This window comes from Poecilia formosa, unplaced genomic scaffold, assembly GCF_000485575.1.
Source record: "Poecilia formosa unplaced genomic scaffold, Poecilia_formosa-5.1.2 Scaffold218, whole genome shotgun sequence".
Taxonomy (NCBI): domain Eukaryota; kingdom Metazoa; phylum Chordata; class Actinopteri; order Cyprinodontiformes; family Poeciliidae; genus Poecilia; species Poecilia formosa.
The window spans coordinates 1,073,796-1,092,046 of record NW_006800157.1 but is presented as its reverse complement, the minus strand read 5'-3'; the positions used below and the strand labels follow the sequence as shown (position 1 = coordinate 1,092,046).

At 39.7% G+C, this 18,251-nt stretch overlaps 1 protein-coding gene across 1 annotated transcript; it reads left to right on the top strand.

The window, feature by feature from the left end:
- The first annotated feature begins 780 nt into the window (after positions 1-780).
- LOC103149175 (serine/arginine repetitive matrix protein 2-like) lies at positions 781-15,612 on the top strand. The gene is made up of 14 exons (XM_016679705.1): positions 781-1,141; positions 1,300-2,629; positions 3,026-3,078; positions 3,683-3,718; positions 3,802-4,428; positions 4,511-5,577; positions 7,741-7,898; positions 10,930-11,055; positions 11,175-11,264; positions 12,524-12,649; positions 13,703-13,829; positions 14,827-14,997; positions 15,089-15,123; positions 15,427-15,612. Exons 2-14 carry the CDS (start codon positions 1,352-1,354, stop codon positions 15,610-15,612), a joined length of 4,080 nt encoding a protein of 1,359 aa, XP_016535191.1. The 5' UTR covers positions 781-1,141; positions 1,300-1,351.
- The last annotated feature ends 2,639 nt before the right edge of the window (positions 15,613-18,251 follow it).

Below are 18,251 nucleotides of genomic sequence, written 5' to 3'. Positions count from 1 at the left end.
TGTTGACAAACAGCTGAGCATGGGGTCCTCTATATGTGCCAAATATTCATCAAGTGGCATTAAGGACCAGCTGACTGCAACGGGGAAGAGAGTTCATAAGGGTGGAGCAGCTCAGAGAGGTAGGATGGGGCAAAAATGAGAGCAAAGTGGAACTGGAGTCAGTTTCCTTGTTTTAATGCTCAAACTTGACCAAAAATGCTGATTCAGATGTTTAAAAGTGACGTAACAGAAGTAAGGTCTTTCTGGCCGTGGGAAAAATTCAATGTAGCTGTTTTTATCAATACTCAACTATAGTCACAGTTTTCTATAACAAATATTTGAAGTGCTTGCACTCTACCTTGGGTCAGTTTTACAAATGAAGAAAAACGTGTAAACTATTTTTAACTATATAATTTATAGCTTGTTATTGTGTTTTTTTGTCACCACCAAATTAACTTTGTGGATAAGAGTTAAACCACCATTGGTTTTGTTTTGAACTTTTTCCGCTTTGAGATTTAATTTCCCTTTGGAATAAATAAAGTATTTTAAATTCTCAATTTGAATAAATAAAAAGTGTTGAAACACTGTTTTAATATGAATAAACAAGCTTGTTTGGTGGTATAATCCAGTGTTTCCCAACCCTGGTCCTCAAGGCACACTGACCTGCATGTTTTAGATGTTCCCCTGCTTCAACACACCACATTCAGATGATTGCAATTCAACAAAAACCCTGTTAATCGGCCATCAATTGAAATCATGTGTGCTGAAGCAGGGGAACATCTAAAACATGCAGGTCAGTGTGCCTTAAGGACCAGGGTTGGGAAATACTGGTATAATCTATCCCCACAGCAGCAGGTGGTGGCATGCAGTCGTTTGAATGAATCAAAGAAGAAAGGACGGTATCAAATTAGCTCAAGAAAATAACGAGATTCTCTCCGGATTCCGCGCGACCTTATTTCCCGTTCACGCACACTGTTTGGAACATTGCGTCATGACGTCTTTCTTGTGACTAACAGTCGCGTTTGCTAGCAATAGCCTGCTAGCTTGATGGAAGCAGAAACCGGAGAATAACCTGTTTAAAATGTAATTTTTAAAACTTGCACTGGCTAAATGTGACTGAATTAAGCCAGCGACGCAGTACGACTGGCTTCGATTGTTGAAAGTAGGTGAAATATATTTTTTTTGTTAGAGAATTTAACTTTCATTCGATACAAATAGACATTAAAATAGAATGGTTGTTACAAGTTTGGATGAGTTTTATGTTTACTACTAAATATTCCTCTGAGATACTGCCTAAATATGTTCTGCGTCATCTTTTAGGTCACTAATCTTCACCTCCTCTGAGAGTCATCTTCCTCAAACAACTGCAACAATGTCTTCAATTCCACAGGGAGGTCGCTGCAGTGATACTCTCAGTGACACTGCCTCTTTGGCCTGGCTTTCAATATGCAAACAAACCGAAAAAGATCACAATAACCCATCTTCTGGCTCCACAGACGGAAGCAGAAGTGTTTCTGGTGAAGGTGCAGACAACAGGAAGCCTCCTCCAAGTGCAGGTGCTGCTAAAACTCCAGAACCAGGCAGATCGGATCAACCCAAATACACAGCAGATTTAGCTACTGAGATCCTCAGCAAGTTTGGACTTGACAAGGATGACTTGGGAGAGCTCAATGCTTACTCTGATGATCAGATCACCCCTGAAAACCTGAAATACATCCTGATGGAGATTTCCATGAATAAGAAGAAAAGAGCTGCAGAGAAATCCTCTGAATTGCAGTCCACTATCGGTCTAAAGAGTAACTTGCATAAAACTCCTGTAAAGTCAAATAAAGTTATTGATTGCGGCGATTTTGGTAGTAGCGTTGCTAAAAAGGAGACTGGAAAAGCTAGCACAGATAAGAGTAGTGGTAAGTCACTGGTGGAAACTCACAAGCCCAGTGAGGACTGGCTGCAAAGATGTGTGTTAAAGGGCAAAAGCAGAGATTTGGACTCTAAAACAAGCCACAAGTCTGAGATTAGTGAGCAAAATAAAATGGTTTCACCCACACATAAACCTGATGGGCCTAAACTCTGCAAAACTCTTCCTCCAAAGCAACCAGAGTCCACATCTAAATCATCCAAACCCAGTAAACCAGAACAGAAGAGTTCCAAAAGCAAAGAAAGCAAAACTCGGATAGAAGAAACAACAGCTGCTGGACAGAATAAGGCTGAGCTGAAGCGTGGACAGAAAGGACAGGATAAGTCAGTGATGCAGACTAAATTTAAGGGATCATCTTCTAAAAATGAGCCTTCACACGCTGTAATTTCAGCCAAACAGAAAACCGACAGGCCTAAATCCTGCAAACCTCTTCCTCCAAAGCAACCAGAGTCCACATCCAAATCCTCCAAACCTGGTAAAGCAGAACAGAAGAGTTCCAACAGCAAGGAAAGCAAAACTCAAATAAAAGAAACAGCGGTTGCTGGGCAGAATAAAGCTGAGCTGAAGTGTGGACTGAAAGGACAGGATAAGTCAGTGATGCAGACTAAATTTAAGGGGTCATCTTGTAAGAATAAGCCTTCAGATGCCACAATTAGAGACTGTAAAGGAATCTCACCGGAATCCTTCCCACATTACTGTTCGATATGCAACAAGGAAAGTCGTGACGTACAGGTGAGTGATCTACACTACAAAAACACAACATTTTACCTAGTATTTTTGACCAATTTCTAGTAAATATCTTATGACGTGTGAATTAAGACAAAATTAACTCACAAGAAACTTTTTCACAAGATATAGGAGCTTGTTTTAAGTCAATAATTAATGTTAATTTTAAAAAGGATGTCTTTAATTGGCAGTTTATTTCATTTATAACAACATTTTTCCCATAAGTGAAATAATCTGCCAATGGAACCAATACTTTTTCATAAATGTTAAGGAGTCATTGGCTTAAAACAAGCTCATATATCTTGCTAAAAACTTCCAAGTTTGGTTTATCGTATTTCAATAGATTTGTGTTGAAAATACAAACTGATAAAATGTAATTTAAATGTTTTTTTATTTTAACAGGCTTGGTGTTCCCACATGAAGACCGCTGATCATCGTGAGAAGTGCAAAACCCTGTAAGGTTTTTGCACAAAGTCAGCCTTTGTTTATTCTTTCTTTTGACGATTTTACTCATTTATTTTAGAAATATAGACTTTTTAGAAAGAAATGTTCATGTTGTTGAATATGGAACTAAGAGTGGAGTTGCAATTAATGGTTCACCAGTCAGACATGAAATTCCCACAATATAACTTTTAGTAAAAAGTCTGTAACGTATAAAAAAAAACACACAAGGTTTTTTTTGTTGTTGTGTAAGTTAATGTTTTATAGTGTCTAGAACGTCACAAATCAGCAGGTACTGATTTGTACCTGCTTCCCTAGCAACCAAGGGAAGCCCAGCCCATCGCCTAGCAACCCCAATGGAATTCTGTCTGTTGCCTAGCAACCCAAGTAGAGAAGAGTGACAAGAGATAATATTGTCTCTGTTTTAACCTGGAAATCCATCTTAGAGTTGCTAATAAGTGAATCAGGCCTGCACATATTGATTGACTGGTAGATTTCCTTAATCTTGGGTTATCTGCACAAATTTTCTAATTGTTGGATCTCCAGAAAAAATTGTAAATGTAAATCTTCAGACATCTGGTTTCAGCCATATGTGTGTGTTCTTTTTTTTCTTCGTAGATACCCAGACTTGTTTTGTGAACAACAATTCTCCAGGTAAAAGTCTGTCTTCAAACAAATGCAACCCACTTTATCCTATGGATCCAAATGTGTTTTTGCTTTTCCACGTGTTTAAATAGAATAGACGCAATCTGGAGGCAGTATCAGGAGACGGGCAAATACAAGAGTGACTCTCGCTCACCCCGCCGCAGGAAAGCTTCTCGTTCAAGAAGTCTCGACCGCCGTCATAGAAGAGGCTCCAGTTCTCCCTCACCCCGCCGCAGGAAAGCTTCTCGTTCAAGAAGTCTCGACCGCCGTCATAGAAGAGGCTCCAGTTCTCCCTCACCCCGCCGCAGGAAAGCTTCTCGTTCAAGAAGTCTCGACCGCCGCCATAGAAGAGGCTCCGGTTCTCGCTCACCCCGCCGCAGGAAAGCTTCCCGTTCCAGAAGTCTCGACCGCCGCCATAGAAGAGGCTCCGGTTCTCGCTCACCCCGCCGCAGGAAAGCTTCCCGTTCCAGAAGTCTCGACCGCCGTCATAGAAGAGGCTCCGGTTCTCGCTCACCCCGCCACAGGAACGCTTCCCTTTCCAGAAGTCTCGACCGCCGTCATAGAAGAGGCTCCGGTTCTCGCTCGCACAGCCCGTATCGTCAACACTGTAAATCCAGGAGTAGATCAATGTCCACCTCAGACAGTTCTAGCTCTGAGGACAGCAGAGACGGGTGCAGGAGCCCATCCAAGTCTTCCTACAGTTATAGACACACCCTCAGGTCTGTTGGAGGAACTATTACTTTACATTGGACTCAACAGTTGAGATCTGTGTCATCATCCATTACTTTTCGTTCTGTTTAGGTCTCGATCTCGTTCTCCACGGTACGAGAAGTCCGCCTCCTCTCTCCTCCTGGACCACTTTCTGCCTCCTAGGTCCACCTCCTCCCAGGGGTCACCTCTCTCCTCCTCCCAGCAGAGAGGAGGACCACCTCTCCTGGGATCAACACTCCTGGCAACACCCCCTTCCTCCTGGGACCACCCCCTCCCTCCTGGGTCCAACTATTCCCAGGTACCACCTCTCATGGGACCACCTCCTGTCTCCCAGGACCACCTTCTGCCTTCTGGATCCACCTGCTCCCAGAGTCCACCTCCCTCCTGGGACCACATTCGCCCTCCTGGGTCCGCCTCCTCCCAGGGACCACCTCTCATGGGACCACCTCTCATGGGACCACCATTTATGGGACTAACTCCTGTCTCCCAGGACCACCTTCTCCCTCCTGGGTCCACCTCCTCCCAGGGACCACCTCTCATGGGACCACCATTTATGGGACCAGCTCCTGTCTCCCAGGACCACCTTCTCCCTCCTGGGTCCACCTCCTCCCAGGGACCACCTCTCATGGGACCACCTCTCATGGGACCACCTCTCATGGGACCACCTCTCATGGGACCAGCTCCTGTCTCCCAGGACCACCTTCTCCCTCCTGGGTCCACCTCCTCCCAGGGACCACCTCTCATGGGTCCACCTCTTATGGGACCAGCTCCTGTCTCCCAGGACCACCTTCTCCCTCCTGGGTTCACCTCCTCCCAGGGACCACCTCTCTCCTCCTTCCAGCAGAGAGGTGGACCACCTCTCATGGGTCCACCTCTCCTGGGTCCACATCCTCTCCTCTCTCCTGGGACCACCTCCTCTCTCCCATGTTCACCTCCTCTCCCCTCGGGGATCTCCAGATCTTCCTCATTCAGCGTTAAGGAAGCAGAGCTGTACTCTCCAGGAATGCCTTCCGAGAGACAGCTTTCACCCAAAAGCAGCAGCAAGAATCCGCTGTCACCAAGTGGAAGCGGCGAGAAACTAACGTCCGGAGAGACATCGGTCCCTCGGGATGAGAGCAGTGTAGAGACGCTGGTGAAGAAACTGCTTCAATCATCAGGTTAGACACATAATGGGGAATTGGATTAGCTCTAATTGAGCTTCCTGAAGATTAAATCACTACTCAGTTGAAGCTGTGATATGTAGCTTTTTAAAAAGTGTTTCTTTTAAACATATTTTTTTAAATCGTCACCATGTTGTGACAGAATAATATGAAGCAGATAATCTGTGAAAATTCCCTCACCTCCTCATAGTACTACTATATTTCTGAAAAAACTCCCCTCTCCCAGTCAAAAACATCCAATCAGTGTCAGGACGTCGGTGTTAACTGTCAGTTAAACTTATGTACGTGCTGCTAAAAGAAACAATGGTAACACTTTCTTTGAAGGGATGTGAATAAGACCGTCATGACATTGTTATAAACATGACATAACACCTGTCATGAACATCAGTAAGCCTTCATGAATATTTGACTGTTGTCATGAAGTGTCATTCAGTAAATCATGACACTTTTAATACAAAATTGAACATTATTCAAAATTGTCTTCGTTATGACAACTTGTCCTTAACCAAGAAATCATGATTTGACATAAATTTGTCATAATAGTAGTCATAATGATTTAATTATTACACTAGCAAGAGCTTTAACAAAACAATAATTAATATTTCCACTCCCTGAAATAAAGCAAAACAAGTAGGACAAGCAATAAAGATTTCACTAAGCTTTATTACACGGTCAAATGATTTAATAACAGACTCTAACAATTTCTTTTACATCAACTAAAGTGGAACAAATAGCATCAGTTATGAATATGTCATTAACTGTTATTACAGTGTCATTAATATTAACTATTACCTCAAGTAAAGTGAAACAAATAACAACAGTTATGAAGATGTCATTAAGTGTCATTAATATTAACTTTTACCTCAAGTAAAGTGAAACTAGTAGCAGCAATTATAAAGATGTAATTTAGAGTTATTACAGTGTCAAATGCAATGCTAGCAGAGTTATTGATATTAAGTCTTACCTCACGTGAAGTGAAACACACTGGAGAACTTATAACTACCATCATAACTGTAGAACAAACCCATTGTACATTGGAATAAAACAAAAGATAACTTGTTCTAAGATGACAGAGGGTTTAATGTCTGGTCAGTATATTGTTACTCTGAAATGCTGATTGAAAAACTAAAACAGAATTACTTTTTCTTTAACTTAAGAAAATAGGTTCTTTCAACAGTAACATTTTTTGCTTTATGTCAGCCATCTCCTTCGTAAAAGTCTTCCTGTAATGCTCTGAAAACAGGAGATCTTCTTCTTGTCTTCATTTCCTGGAAGCAGCTCTTTGAATGTGTCCAGAAATGCTCAGAAATTACAGCTGTTCTTGCAATAGTTAATCATGGCAAAAGCCTTTTCTTGAATTCAAACTTGGTGAATCTCTTCTGGACATTCTCATACTCAATTCATTGTGGTCACTTAAAAAAAGAACAAAAACAAAAAACAGCGTCATCATAATTCAGCATTTAATTAAATAGCATTCCCTTTCTGCACACTGTCAGAATGATAGACTGGCAGACAAATGTACAGTTAACATGACTGGTTGTTATAAAGTGCAGTACAATTATTTCTTAATACAAGTAGTGTAATAACTAAAGCTGAACAAAATGACAAGTTGTCATAACAAAGACAATTTTGGATAATGTCAACTTTGTATTAAAAGTGTCATAATTTACCGAATGACGCTTTATGACAACAGTCAAATATTCATGAAGGCTTATTGATGTTCATGACATGTGTTATGTCATGTTTATGACATGTGTTATGTCATGTTCATGACATGTGTTATGTCATGTTTATGACAGTGTCATGTCAGTCTTATTCACACCCCTCCAAATAAAGTGTTACCAAAACAACTTAAAGTTCAAGGAAAACTTTTTATCCATCGTCATCAGTGGTCATGCTAACTAGCCTTAGCACTCATGGCAGACTCTGCCATGAGTGTGAGGAGAGTGATTGACGGCGCTAACGATTTTGGCAAATATGTAAATAAAACAAAAACATTTTTATTAATAAAAGTTACATACTTCAGATTTAACCAGAAGAATCCAGACTAAAAACATGATATATTTTTTCCGTGTTTTGCCATTGTTTTCCTTTTACACTAAATTCTTTGCAATTCTTTAACTCTGCTACATTAAAGTGTGTTTTTATCTGTCTCTCTAGCTGTCCAGTCTTTGTCAAAGCAGCAGATAGATGTAGAGAGCCTGGTGAAAACTCTGACTCCGGTTTTCCTGGACGAGTTCAACAAGTTAACCTCAACACCTGGATCATCAGAGGCGCCTCAGACTGAAAGCACAGCCGGTTTCCCGCCAAATCGCCAGGTTTCGTTACTTAAAATTACAGCTATCCATGTTATGTTGTTAAAATTATTTTTGTTATACATACAGTGACAAAACTTTTTTTTTGACTGCATACTTGTGACAAACTGCACACAGCTGTTAAGTTTTGTTAAATTGTAACTAACCCCCCTGTGGAAGCCTAAACCGGCCCCCGACAGATTTTAAAAAATTTAACTGAAGTAGACGGAGCCAAGACACCAATGGGTGTGACCAAATGTGGGAATGAGTGGGAACAGAGAAGCTCTGTCGTCAAATTAACAACTTTGCTGCTACGTTTAGCAACTTCTCAGACCCTTCATGATATTTTTCCAGAAATCTACTATTCCAACTCCTAACTCGCCGGTCGTCTTACATTTTATGACTGCATCGCTTTCCTTCCACTAAAGTTTGAGGTTTTAATATGAATTTAAAGATGTTCAAAGATGTAAATACAGCACTCGACAATTTAAGAAGCAGAATTCACACATTAGAGATTTCTGTTGTTAGATGAAAAGCTTATCTATTGTATTTTAATCAGTTTGCTTGCGTTGAATAGAATACTTTCTATTTACAGTCTTCTGGACCCCAGAAGCCTCCTGTGACTTCAACTGAGCAGAAAATGGCTATGGAAATGTATGATGTATTCTTTATGTTGATATTTAATTTAATCTGTCGTCCTCGTAATATTTCTGATGGTTCACCCATTTGCTCCTTTAGTTTATGTTTATATCTGAGCTGACATCAGTTCACTTTGTTCCTTACAGGAAATCTCAGCCATCAAACAGAATTGAAGCCGTGAAAGTGAAGGAGAAACCAAAGAATGAAACTGAGTTAAAACGTAAGTGGGGAACTACTTAGTGGGTATAGAAAGGAATCTTTGTTGATAATTTTTGCTTTTTATCACAAAATTTCTCTTGGAAGCCTTTTTTAATAGCTATAATTTGGGTTATTTTGCCCTTCAGAAAAGTAAAAAAAAAAATAATAATGGCGTTTCATTTATTAACTGTTTCAAACTGGATATTTAATTAGCAAGCTAAATATGTAGTTTATAAGATACATATTTAGCTTCAAACTAAATATTTAGTTAGTAAGTTAAATAATTAGTTTACAACATACTTTAACTTTTTGTCAGCATGCGAAATATTTAGTTCGTAAAATTTAACTAACTAAAAAATTGTTTGATAGCTAGCTATTTAGTTAGAAATCTAGTATTAGTTGAAAGCTAAATATTTAATGTGCAAAATAAATTAGTTGGAAATTTAATTATTTAACTTCAGATTGAATATCTAGTTATCAAGGATTTAGTTAGCACAACACATATTTAGTTAGTTGTAAACTAAATGTTTAGCTTGCTAATTCATTATTGTTTAATTATGAATACATGAATGACTTGATGAAAATATAACTTTGAAAATTAGCCTCCATTTTTTTCTCTTATGACAAATTAAGTCTTAATTGTTGGGGACACAAAGAACAAAATACTGTCTGTTGGCGAAATTCCAGATGTTTGTGTTGGGAATTTCTGGTTCTTTGGTTCATTTGTTTTTATCAGGTTTAAGACGAACCAAATGGGATATTTGATTAATATCCGTTTTCACCTGTGACACATTTTCTGATTTAAAGGTCCGGCTATCACACCTGGTGAAAGTAAACCAGCATCAAACAAAAATCCGGCGCCGGTGATTTCCTCAGATGATCTGACTGTTGGGGAGAAGATAGAAAAATGCTTTGATCCCAAACTGCTTTGTATGTAAACATTACAATTCGATTGTATTCATTTTAACATTGTTTTGTTTTTTACTTTATTTATTTGACTCTATTTTCCAGGGCCTGTTGAATCCAAAGGTTCCATTTTAGAACCAGAAGTAAGCTTTCTATCTGTTTTTATCAGTATTCCTGAAAGCCGAATTCACTTTTCCTCCTGACCAAGACCTAAGCCAGTCAGATTTAAAGATGGCCCCATTTTCTACCTCATTCCACAATATGTGATGTTTGGAAACAGCAGTTAATTGAAATCAAAGTCGCCTGTGAATGGTGGACTAGACACACAAAACATGAGTAAAACACCTGAGAAACTTTATGCTCACAAATAACCCCCAGATAGGCCTCTGTGATCTGATCTACATCAGCGGTGTAAAAAGTTTGTCGTTTGTGCGAACCCCCGACTGCAGTTCAAAAATGATACAGATTTGGTCCACAGATGCAGACGAGACTTTTATTTTGTAATGAGGGTAAAAATTACCAACATAATTTTCTTACATTGTGAAGTACAACACTAATTATTCATCTGTTTATAACCATGTCGTAACAAAAGATAAAACCAAGTTTATCCAGAAACTTTTACTGAAAAAACAACTTTGCTGCACCCAAATCAGCTTTTATTCATTCTTAAACTTGGCTAGATATAACAAACATTTTGAAAAAGTTTGACACAAACCCTGTTCTTATTACTTAAAATACATTTATTCTGTCAAGCCCAAAAGAAACTGAAAACTACATGTGTTTCTTTCAATAGAGAAAACATGAAAAATCTGCTATGGCGTATTAGGGTTGTTGCATAAAAAAAAGTAAATTTTTGCCAAAAAACAGAACTTTTGAGCGTAATATCATAAAATTTCTAGAAAAATAAGGAAATTTGCCAGAAAAAAGTCTGTTTTATATTACCAACAGACATTTTCTATTAAAAAAATAAAACTCGGAAATTTCTGAAAATATTTCTAGAAAATTCATGAGATTAATCACAGAAAGGAGGAAATTTACTCTTTTTTTTTTTTTTCTATCTACAACGGACCTAATACACAGTCATAAAAATCCTTGTCAGGTTTTGGATCTACAATAAATATCGAGCTACCGTACTTGATTTCAAGTAGGGTTTTTTGGCCCACGAATACTTTGGAGTCAACAACTTTGTCTCACTTGGCAAAAACTTTGGTGACCTCTGATCTAAATCATATACAAACACAAACTGTGTCCTAATCAACACAATGATGTGGTTTTTCCCTCTCCTAACGTTACTGCTCCGTTTAATCCGAAGCTCTTGATAACCAACCTTCCAAAGTATTACGACGGCTGCTACACAGAGGATGATGTCGTCGCTCTCCTCCAACCTTTTGGGTTTAGGAACAACTCTGACATTTATGTGATTCCTCAGAAACAACTGGTAAGCATCTTCTGCCAAATCTGCGTTTTGCCACTCAAGTTTTGGTTTTACCGGTTGAGCACATTTGATAGATCCAAGTTTTGATGAGCTTTCCTGTTTTGTTCTTCTTCTCCTTGCAGGCTGTTGCTTTCATGCCGCAGGTGAAAGGGCTGAGGAAAGCTCTCGCACAGTTTAGTCGCGGCATGTTTTTCAAAGGATCTAAACTATCCGTACAGGCTTGTAGAGCAGTGGTGGGTGTTTCAGTGCTATACACACTTTATAAACGCTGGATGATGCTAACAGTGTGTCACTGGATGACCTTTTTGTAAAAAAATATATCTAAACTCTGTTTTCAGACTGGTTGGAAACCTGGGAAGCCTACATCGGTTAGTATACACAAAGATCAGCATGTTCTGTAGTGAATTACTTCTGTCTCCATAATCAATTAATCTATTAATTGCCTGATAAATCAAAACAAACTCAATCATTTCCATTTGCATGATTCGGCGTTTCTCTCTTTCTACCAAAAACTGAATGACAAAATTCTTCCGTCTGGTGTTTTGGTCTCAACTAAACATGTTTTGAAGGATTATTTAATCTTTGAAGTTTATTTGCAGGCTTCATAATTCATATTATTAGTTGTTTTTGTTTATTTTGGATATTTAAATATCTCCCAGTTCTAGAGTTAAATATTCATTAGAATTTAAAGTTTATTGATCTTTGAGAATGTCTTGCTCTATTATTCCTTTATTACATCATATCAGTTCAAAATGGTGTCAGAAGTACAAAATATCATTTATCGCAATAACTTGGACAATATATCGTCCAGCAAAACGTGTCACTGTGACCGGCATACTTCTTCATTCATTCCTAAAAAACCAAGTTTTCTAACCTTGTTTCAATGGGGAGAAAAGAACCATTAAATGTGAAAATGCTGGTTTGAACAAGTGACTCATGTGCAAAAGGTGACCAGATAATTGACTCCTTCATTGCTGATTTGTTGGAGATGATTTCCAGCCTCACCAGTCTGTCATGCCTCTTTTTAGATGAGCTGTCAGATGTCTGTAGCTGCTAGCAGTTTTATGTTTTGACACAGTTGAGCTGCTAGCAGCAGGGCCTCGCAGCAAGACCGTAAATGGCCCCCAGGTCACACTTTGAACATACCTAGGCTAAAGACTTTCAATAAGTTGATAAAGTGTGTTTAAAGTATGTTATTTATTCATGTTTCATACCTTCAACACTTACTCTGGGCACTTTCTGTTTCAGCTTTGCCTTTACAAAGCTTTGATGCGGTGCTTAAAACATGTAAGTAGTACTAAAACATGAATAAATGTATTTATTCTTTATGCTTAATTGAGTTCTGAGCATAGGTTGTGTGTTCAGGCGATGATCCGCTATCTAACATCCTCCTGAGATGAACTGAGAACCATCAGCTGCGATTATCAGGATTGTTTCGTATCGGCTCTGATTGTTCACTCTCTGTTTTTAGAACATGACTGATAATGGAGAAAGAATAATCTGCATTCATCACATCTCACCCAGCGAGGCCCGCGACCTCCGGACGGCTCTGAGGAAAATTGGTTCTGTGAGGAACTTCCTGCCTCTGCTCAACAAGGTGCAAACACACACAACAGGCACAAGGCTCCACAAAATGTTAGGAATATAATGTCGTTGTGCACAATTTTTATTATGCAAAAGACGGTTTGAAGTGTTAAAATGGTTGGTTACTACCAGCTTTGGGCGCTGCTAGCTAAAAGGTTAGCGGGGCTCAACCTAAAGCGCTAACCATAAGCACAGAGTATCCAAACATTGTGCTCAAGTAAGAGCAGGACTACTTCAGCTCGTCTTTACTCCAGTTAAAAGTCCAAGAAATTTCTTAAGTTAGAGTAAAAAGTATTTGGTAAAAAAAATCCACTCAAGTACAGAGAAACTGATCAAATTATCAATCATTTAATATTTAAAAATTACATCATCAGATGGACCTAAAAGTATTTTTTTGTCAAACAAGTTACTCATGTAAATGCATCTGAGTAAATGTAACTAGTTGCTTCCAAACTGTGCATAAGCATCAGCACTGCTAACTCTAAAGCGCTACACCAACAAGGTAGGTAAGCTAATGCTAGTGCTGCACAGCATTATAGCTGAAGAACACGAGGAGAGGAAACGGAACTGCTGTGTAAACAGCCTTCACCCCCTTCAAAATAAGAGCATGAACACAACCGCCTAACTACTTAAAAACATCCTAACCAAAGCTTAAGTTTGTGAAAAAGCCACTTAAATCAGTGCTTCAGCATTTATCCAGAAAAATTAATTTAGTGTAAGCTAATTGTTTTCAACTTAGCAAAAGCTCTTGAAAACAAAACGATGTGCTCCACTACTAGTGCATTAGCAGATTAGTGGAAATGTGCTGCCTCTTTCTAAGTGCTTATGCTAATGTAATATTTGGACATTTAGAGTCTCAGATTTTCGGAAGCTCACCTCTGACCACAATGACTTTGCCCAAAATGGTAAAAGTTGCAAAGTGATGAAGCACAGATGACAATAAAAAGAGGAAAACAGGCACATTTTGTAATCACAAGATTTTGTTATAACGTGCAGCCCTGATAGAAAGTCGTCGATTTTAAATGCGTCTGTTTATTCCCTCCGTCTGTCTCTGTGTGTGTTTCAGGTTTTTGTTGAGTTTGAGTCGAAGCAAGATGCGGATCGGCTTGGAGTTTGGCACAGCCTCCTGAAACGAGGCCGTAAACACACCGTGGAAAGGCTGAAGATGGTTGTGGCCTCCAGTGTAGCTCTGCGTGAGTTTAAAGAAATAAAAAAATTACACAGTAGATTCTCTTTAGATTACTCTAAAAATGATTACAGTAATATCTAATGTAAAACCCCAAAACAAAATTAAAAAAAAATAACTTTTGCTGATCTAAGTTTCGACCATTATTCTGAAAATCTGAAGCAGTTGGCTTCACGTTTGACTTCCCGTTGCAGCAACATGTTGTAGACGTTCAGGTTCACACCAGCGGCTCTCCTTCTGTCACGCATGCGCTGGAGACGATTCTTCACATGCCGTCCGCTGCAGCGATGGAGCGATTCCTTTAGCAAAGTGAAACATGGCGATGCAGGCATTACGAATTCTGTGCAGTACGGCGCAGTAAAGGGAAAAATAATGCAGATAAACCTTTGAAGAATAACTCAAAATAACTTCTTTCTCGTTCTCTTTGTCGGCTACGCTACACAGAGACACGTTGCCATAGCAACTGACAACAACGCCACCACACGTTTCAGGATTCAACACCAAAACGCGCTCAAATATTTCACACACCAAGAACAGAACACTCGGTCCATTACAGTTTAATGTTTCCTGGGTTGATGTTTATTTTGCGATTATCAATAAGCGATCGCTGTGGTAGACTAGCTACCGCTGCTATCAGCTCTTCTTGTGGTGGTTGATGAGCTAATAAGCACCTGCTCTACCGATGATCTGCCAGAATTGGTGTATATGTCGCCATTTTTTTTTTACTTTTGTAGCTGAACTGAAGCAGATAGCATTCCACAGCACATCTACATGTTATGTGGTCAAAGTCAAGCTAGCATAGCTGACCTACTCCCTTCAAAAAGTGCTAATTTTTTCTCCCTAAATAAATTTTTTCCCCCCTGACCTTGTTGTCTAGTTGTTGTACTGTTGACAGTTACTAGCAAAGCGCTGCATCCCTTTTACTTTCATATATCAGGTGTGCATTTAAGATTTAGCCCGTTATATTGACAGCTGTCTGTAATGACCTGTGTGTTCATGTTCAGCCCCCAAGCTTCCTGCTCAGGCTCTGCCGGACGCCAGCGACGCCGTCGCTACTGCGAGGGTCCCTATTGCCAACGGTGTCATCAAAGATTGTGCCGATCCTCCATTTTGGGTCACGATGTCGACGGCGCCGTACATGTTTCCCACCATGTCTCCGTGGTTCGACATCCCTGGTAACAACAACAACTTTCTACTGAAAAAGACTCATTCAGAAGAAGCTAAAAGCAGACCGACCGAATAATTGTGCTTGTTTTCCACCTCTAGCTTTCCAGACGGTGAAAGAGGTTGGCGACATAAAGGTGACTGCAGCTTTCTATTTTTGTAGTTTTTATATCATTTAATGTCCAATAAGTCGTCCTCAAATTACGTAGCAATGAACGTCTTGATGTGAGACGTTTTACAGGCTCTTAATGTAACACAGATTGTGTGTTTTTATAGTGATTTAAATACTTACCAGCTTTAACAAACGTGTCCATATGTCAGTTTTTCCTACTGAATGAAAACGCTGACGTTAAAAGTTTATTTTTTTACCCACAGCCTGTAAGAAAAGAGGTGTTTGGTGTCCTTTAAAGCATTTTAAATGTTAAACTATCTTCCTGCAGAAAGCTCTCCCTCAGGCCTCCCAGTTCTCCACCGTCATGCTGACTGGTTTCCCTCAGTCGATAAGGAGTCAAAGTTTTGTGGCCCAGTTGTTCTCGAGTTATTTCACCAAAGGTCACTCGTGGTCTGTGAACGTCCTGTCACTGCAGAGGAGGGTAAGGAGGATGAGAAGGGTCCAGATGGTCTAGTCCAGGGGTGTCCAAAGTGTGGCCTGGGGGCCATTTGGGACCGTTGGACTGATTTTATTTGGCCCCCAACAACAATTCAAAAGTGTTGCAAATTTGCCATTGATGCAGATGAAGACTTTTAATTTGTAATCATATCGTTGCCAACGTGATTTTCTTACACAGGAAAAATGTAAAGTACAAAACAAAGTATTTGTGTTTTTATATCCAAGTTTTAACAAAAAGTTTATCCAGAGACCTTTGCTGAAAAGCCAACTTGGCTTTTATTCGNCTGCAGCGATGGAGCGATTCCTTTAGCAAAGTGAAACATGGCGATGCAGGCATTACGAATTCTGTGCAGTACGGCGCAGTAAAGGGAAAAATAATGCAGATAAACCTTTGAAGAATAACTCAAAATAACTTCTTTCTCGTTCTCTTTGTCGGCTACGCTACACAGAGACACGTTGCCATAGCAACCGACAACAACGCCACCACACGTTTCAGGATTCAACACCAAAACGCGCTCAAATATTTCCCACACCAAGAACAGAACACTCGGTCCGTTACAGTTTAATGTTTTCTGGGTTGATGTTTATTTTGCGATTATTGATAAGCGATCGCTGTGGTAGATTAGCTACCGCTGCTATCAGCTCTTCTTGTGGTGGTTGATGAGCTAATAAGCACCTGCTCTACCGATGATCTGCCAGAATTGGTGTATATGTCGCCATTTTTTTTTACTTTTGTAGCTGAACTGAAGCAGATAGCATTCCACAGCACATCTACATGTTATGTGGTCAAAGTCAAGCTAGCATAGCTGACCTACTCCCTTCAAAAAGTGCTAATTTTTTCTCCCTAAATAAATTTTTTCCCCCCTGACCTTGTTGTCTAGTTGTTGTACTGTTGACAGTTACTAGCAAAGCGCTGCATCCCTTTTACTCTCATATATCAGGTGTGCATTTAAGATTTAGCCCGTTATATTGACAGCTGTCTGTAATGACCTGTGTGTTCATGTTCAGCCCCCAAGCTTCCTGCTCAGGCTCTGCCGGACGCCAGCGACGCCGTCGCTACTGCGAGGGTCCCTATTGCCAACGGTGTCATCAAAGATTGTGCCGATCCTCCATTTTGGGTCACGATGTCGACGGCGCCGTACATGTTTCCCACCATGTCTCCGTGGTTCGACATCCCTGGTAACAACAACAACTTTCTGCTGAAAAAGACTCATTCAGAAGAAGCTAAAAGCAGACCGACCGAATAATTGTGCTTGTTTTCCACCTCTAGCTTTCCAGACGGTGAAAGAGGTTGGCGACATAAAGGTGACTGCAGCTTTCTATTTTTGTAGTTTTTATATCATTTAATGTCCAATAAGTCGTCCTCAAATTACGTAGCAATGAACGTCTTGATGTGAGACGTTTTACAGGCTCTTAATGTAACACAGATTGTGTGTTTTTATAGTGATTTAAATACTTACCAGCTTTAACAAACGTGTCCATATGTCAGTTTTTCCTACTGAATGAAAACGCTGACGTTAAAAGTTTATTTTTTTACCCACAGCCTGTAAGAAAAGAGGTGTTTGGTGTCCTTTAAAGCATTTTAAATGTTAAACTATCTTCCTGCAGAAAGCTCTCCCTCAGGCCGCCCAGTTCTCCACCGTCATGCTCACTGGTTTCCCTCAGTCGATAAGGAGTCAAAGTTTTGTGGCCCAGTTGTTCTCGAGTTATTTCACCAAAGGTCACTCGTGGTCTGTGAACGTCCTGTCACTGCAGAGGAGGGTAAGGAGGATGAGAAGGGTCCAGATGGTCTAGTCCAGGGGTGTCCAAAGTGTGGCCTGGGGGCCATTTGGGACCGTTGGACTGATTTTATTTGGCCCCCAACAACAATTCAAAAGTGTTGCAAATTTGCCATTGATGCAGATGAAGACTTTTAATTTGTAATCATATCGTTGCCAACGTGATTTTCTTACACAGGAAAAATGTAAAGTACAAAACAAAGTATTTGTGTTTTTATATCCAAGTTTTAACAAAAAGTTTATCCAGAGACCTTTGCTGAAAAGCCAACTTGGCTTTTATTCCGTCTTAAACTTGGATAAATCGGCAACATTTTGAAAGAATTTGACCCAAATCCTGTTCTGGTGCTGAACATGAACGTATCCAGTCGAGCCCAGAAGAAACTGAAAACTTACACGTCTGTCTTAATACAGCAAACATGAAGAAACCTCTTCAGTGCATCAGGGCCGTTGTAGGAAAAAGAAGGCGGTAAATTGTTGAGAGTGAAATTTGCTACAAAACATAAAATTTTTAGTTTACATCAAAAATTTTCTACAAACAAAACAAAAAAAAACATTGGAAATTATTGAATTTGAAATTTCAAAAATTTTCTTTTGAAAATTTTTCCAGAGAATGTCCAAGTTTTCTAGACAATTTTTTGAGATCACAAAATTTCAGGGTTTTTGACAGAAATGTACTCATTTTTTGTTTTGTTTTGTTTTGTTTTCGATGGCCCTCAGCCATCGTCAGGAAAATCCCTTTCATTTGGATCTGCAGTGAATGTCGAGTCCAGATTGCAGCCACTTTAGAGTCGACAGTTTTGACCCGCTTGGCATAAAGTTTGGACTCTCCTGAGGGAATCAGCTTGTTGTGACAAAAAATAACACATTTTGTTTGTTA

Bases quoted from the DNA above. Each gene is read 5' to 3' on its own strand.
- LOC103149175 (XM_016679705.1), top strand. From the start codon at position 1,352: ATGTCTTCAATTCCACAGGGAGGTCGCTGCAGTGATACTCTCAGTGAC. The intron at 2,630-3,025 runs GTGAGTGATCTA...TTATTTTAACAG, and splicing joins AGGAAAGTCGTGACGTACAG to GCTTGGTGTTCCCACATGAA. The intron at 5,578-7,740 runs GTTAGACACATA...CTGTCTCTCTAG, and splicing joins GAAACTGCTTCAATCATCAG to CTGTCCAGTCTTTGTCAAAG.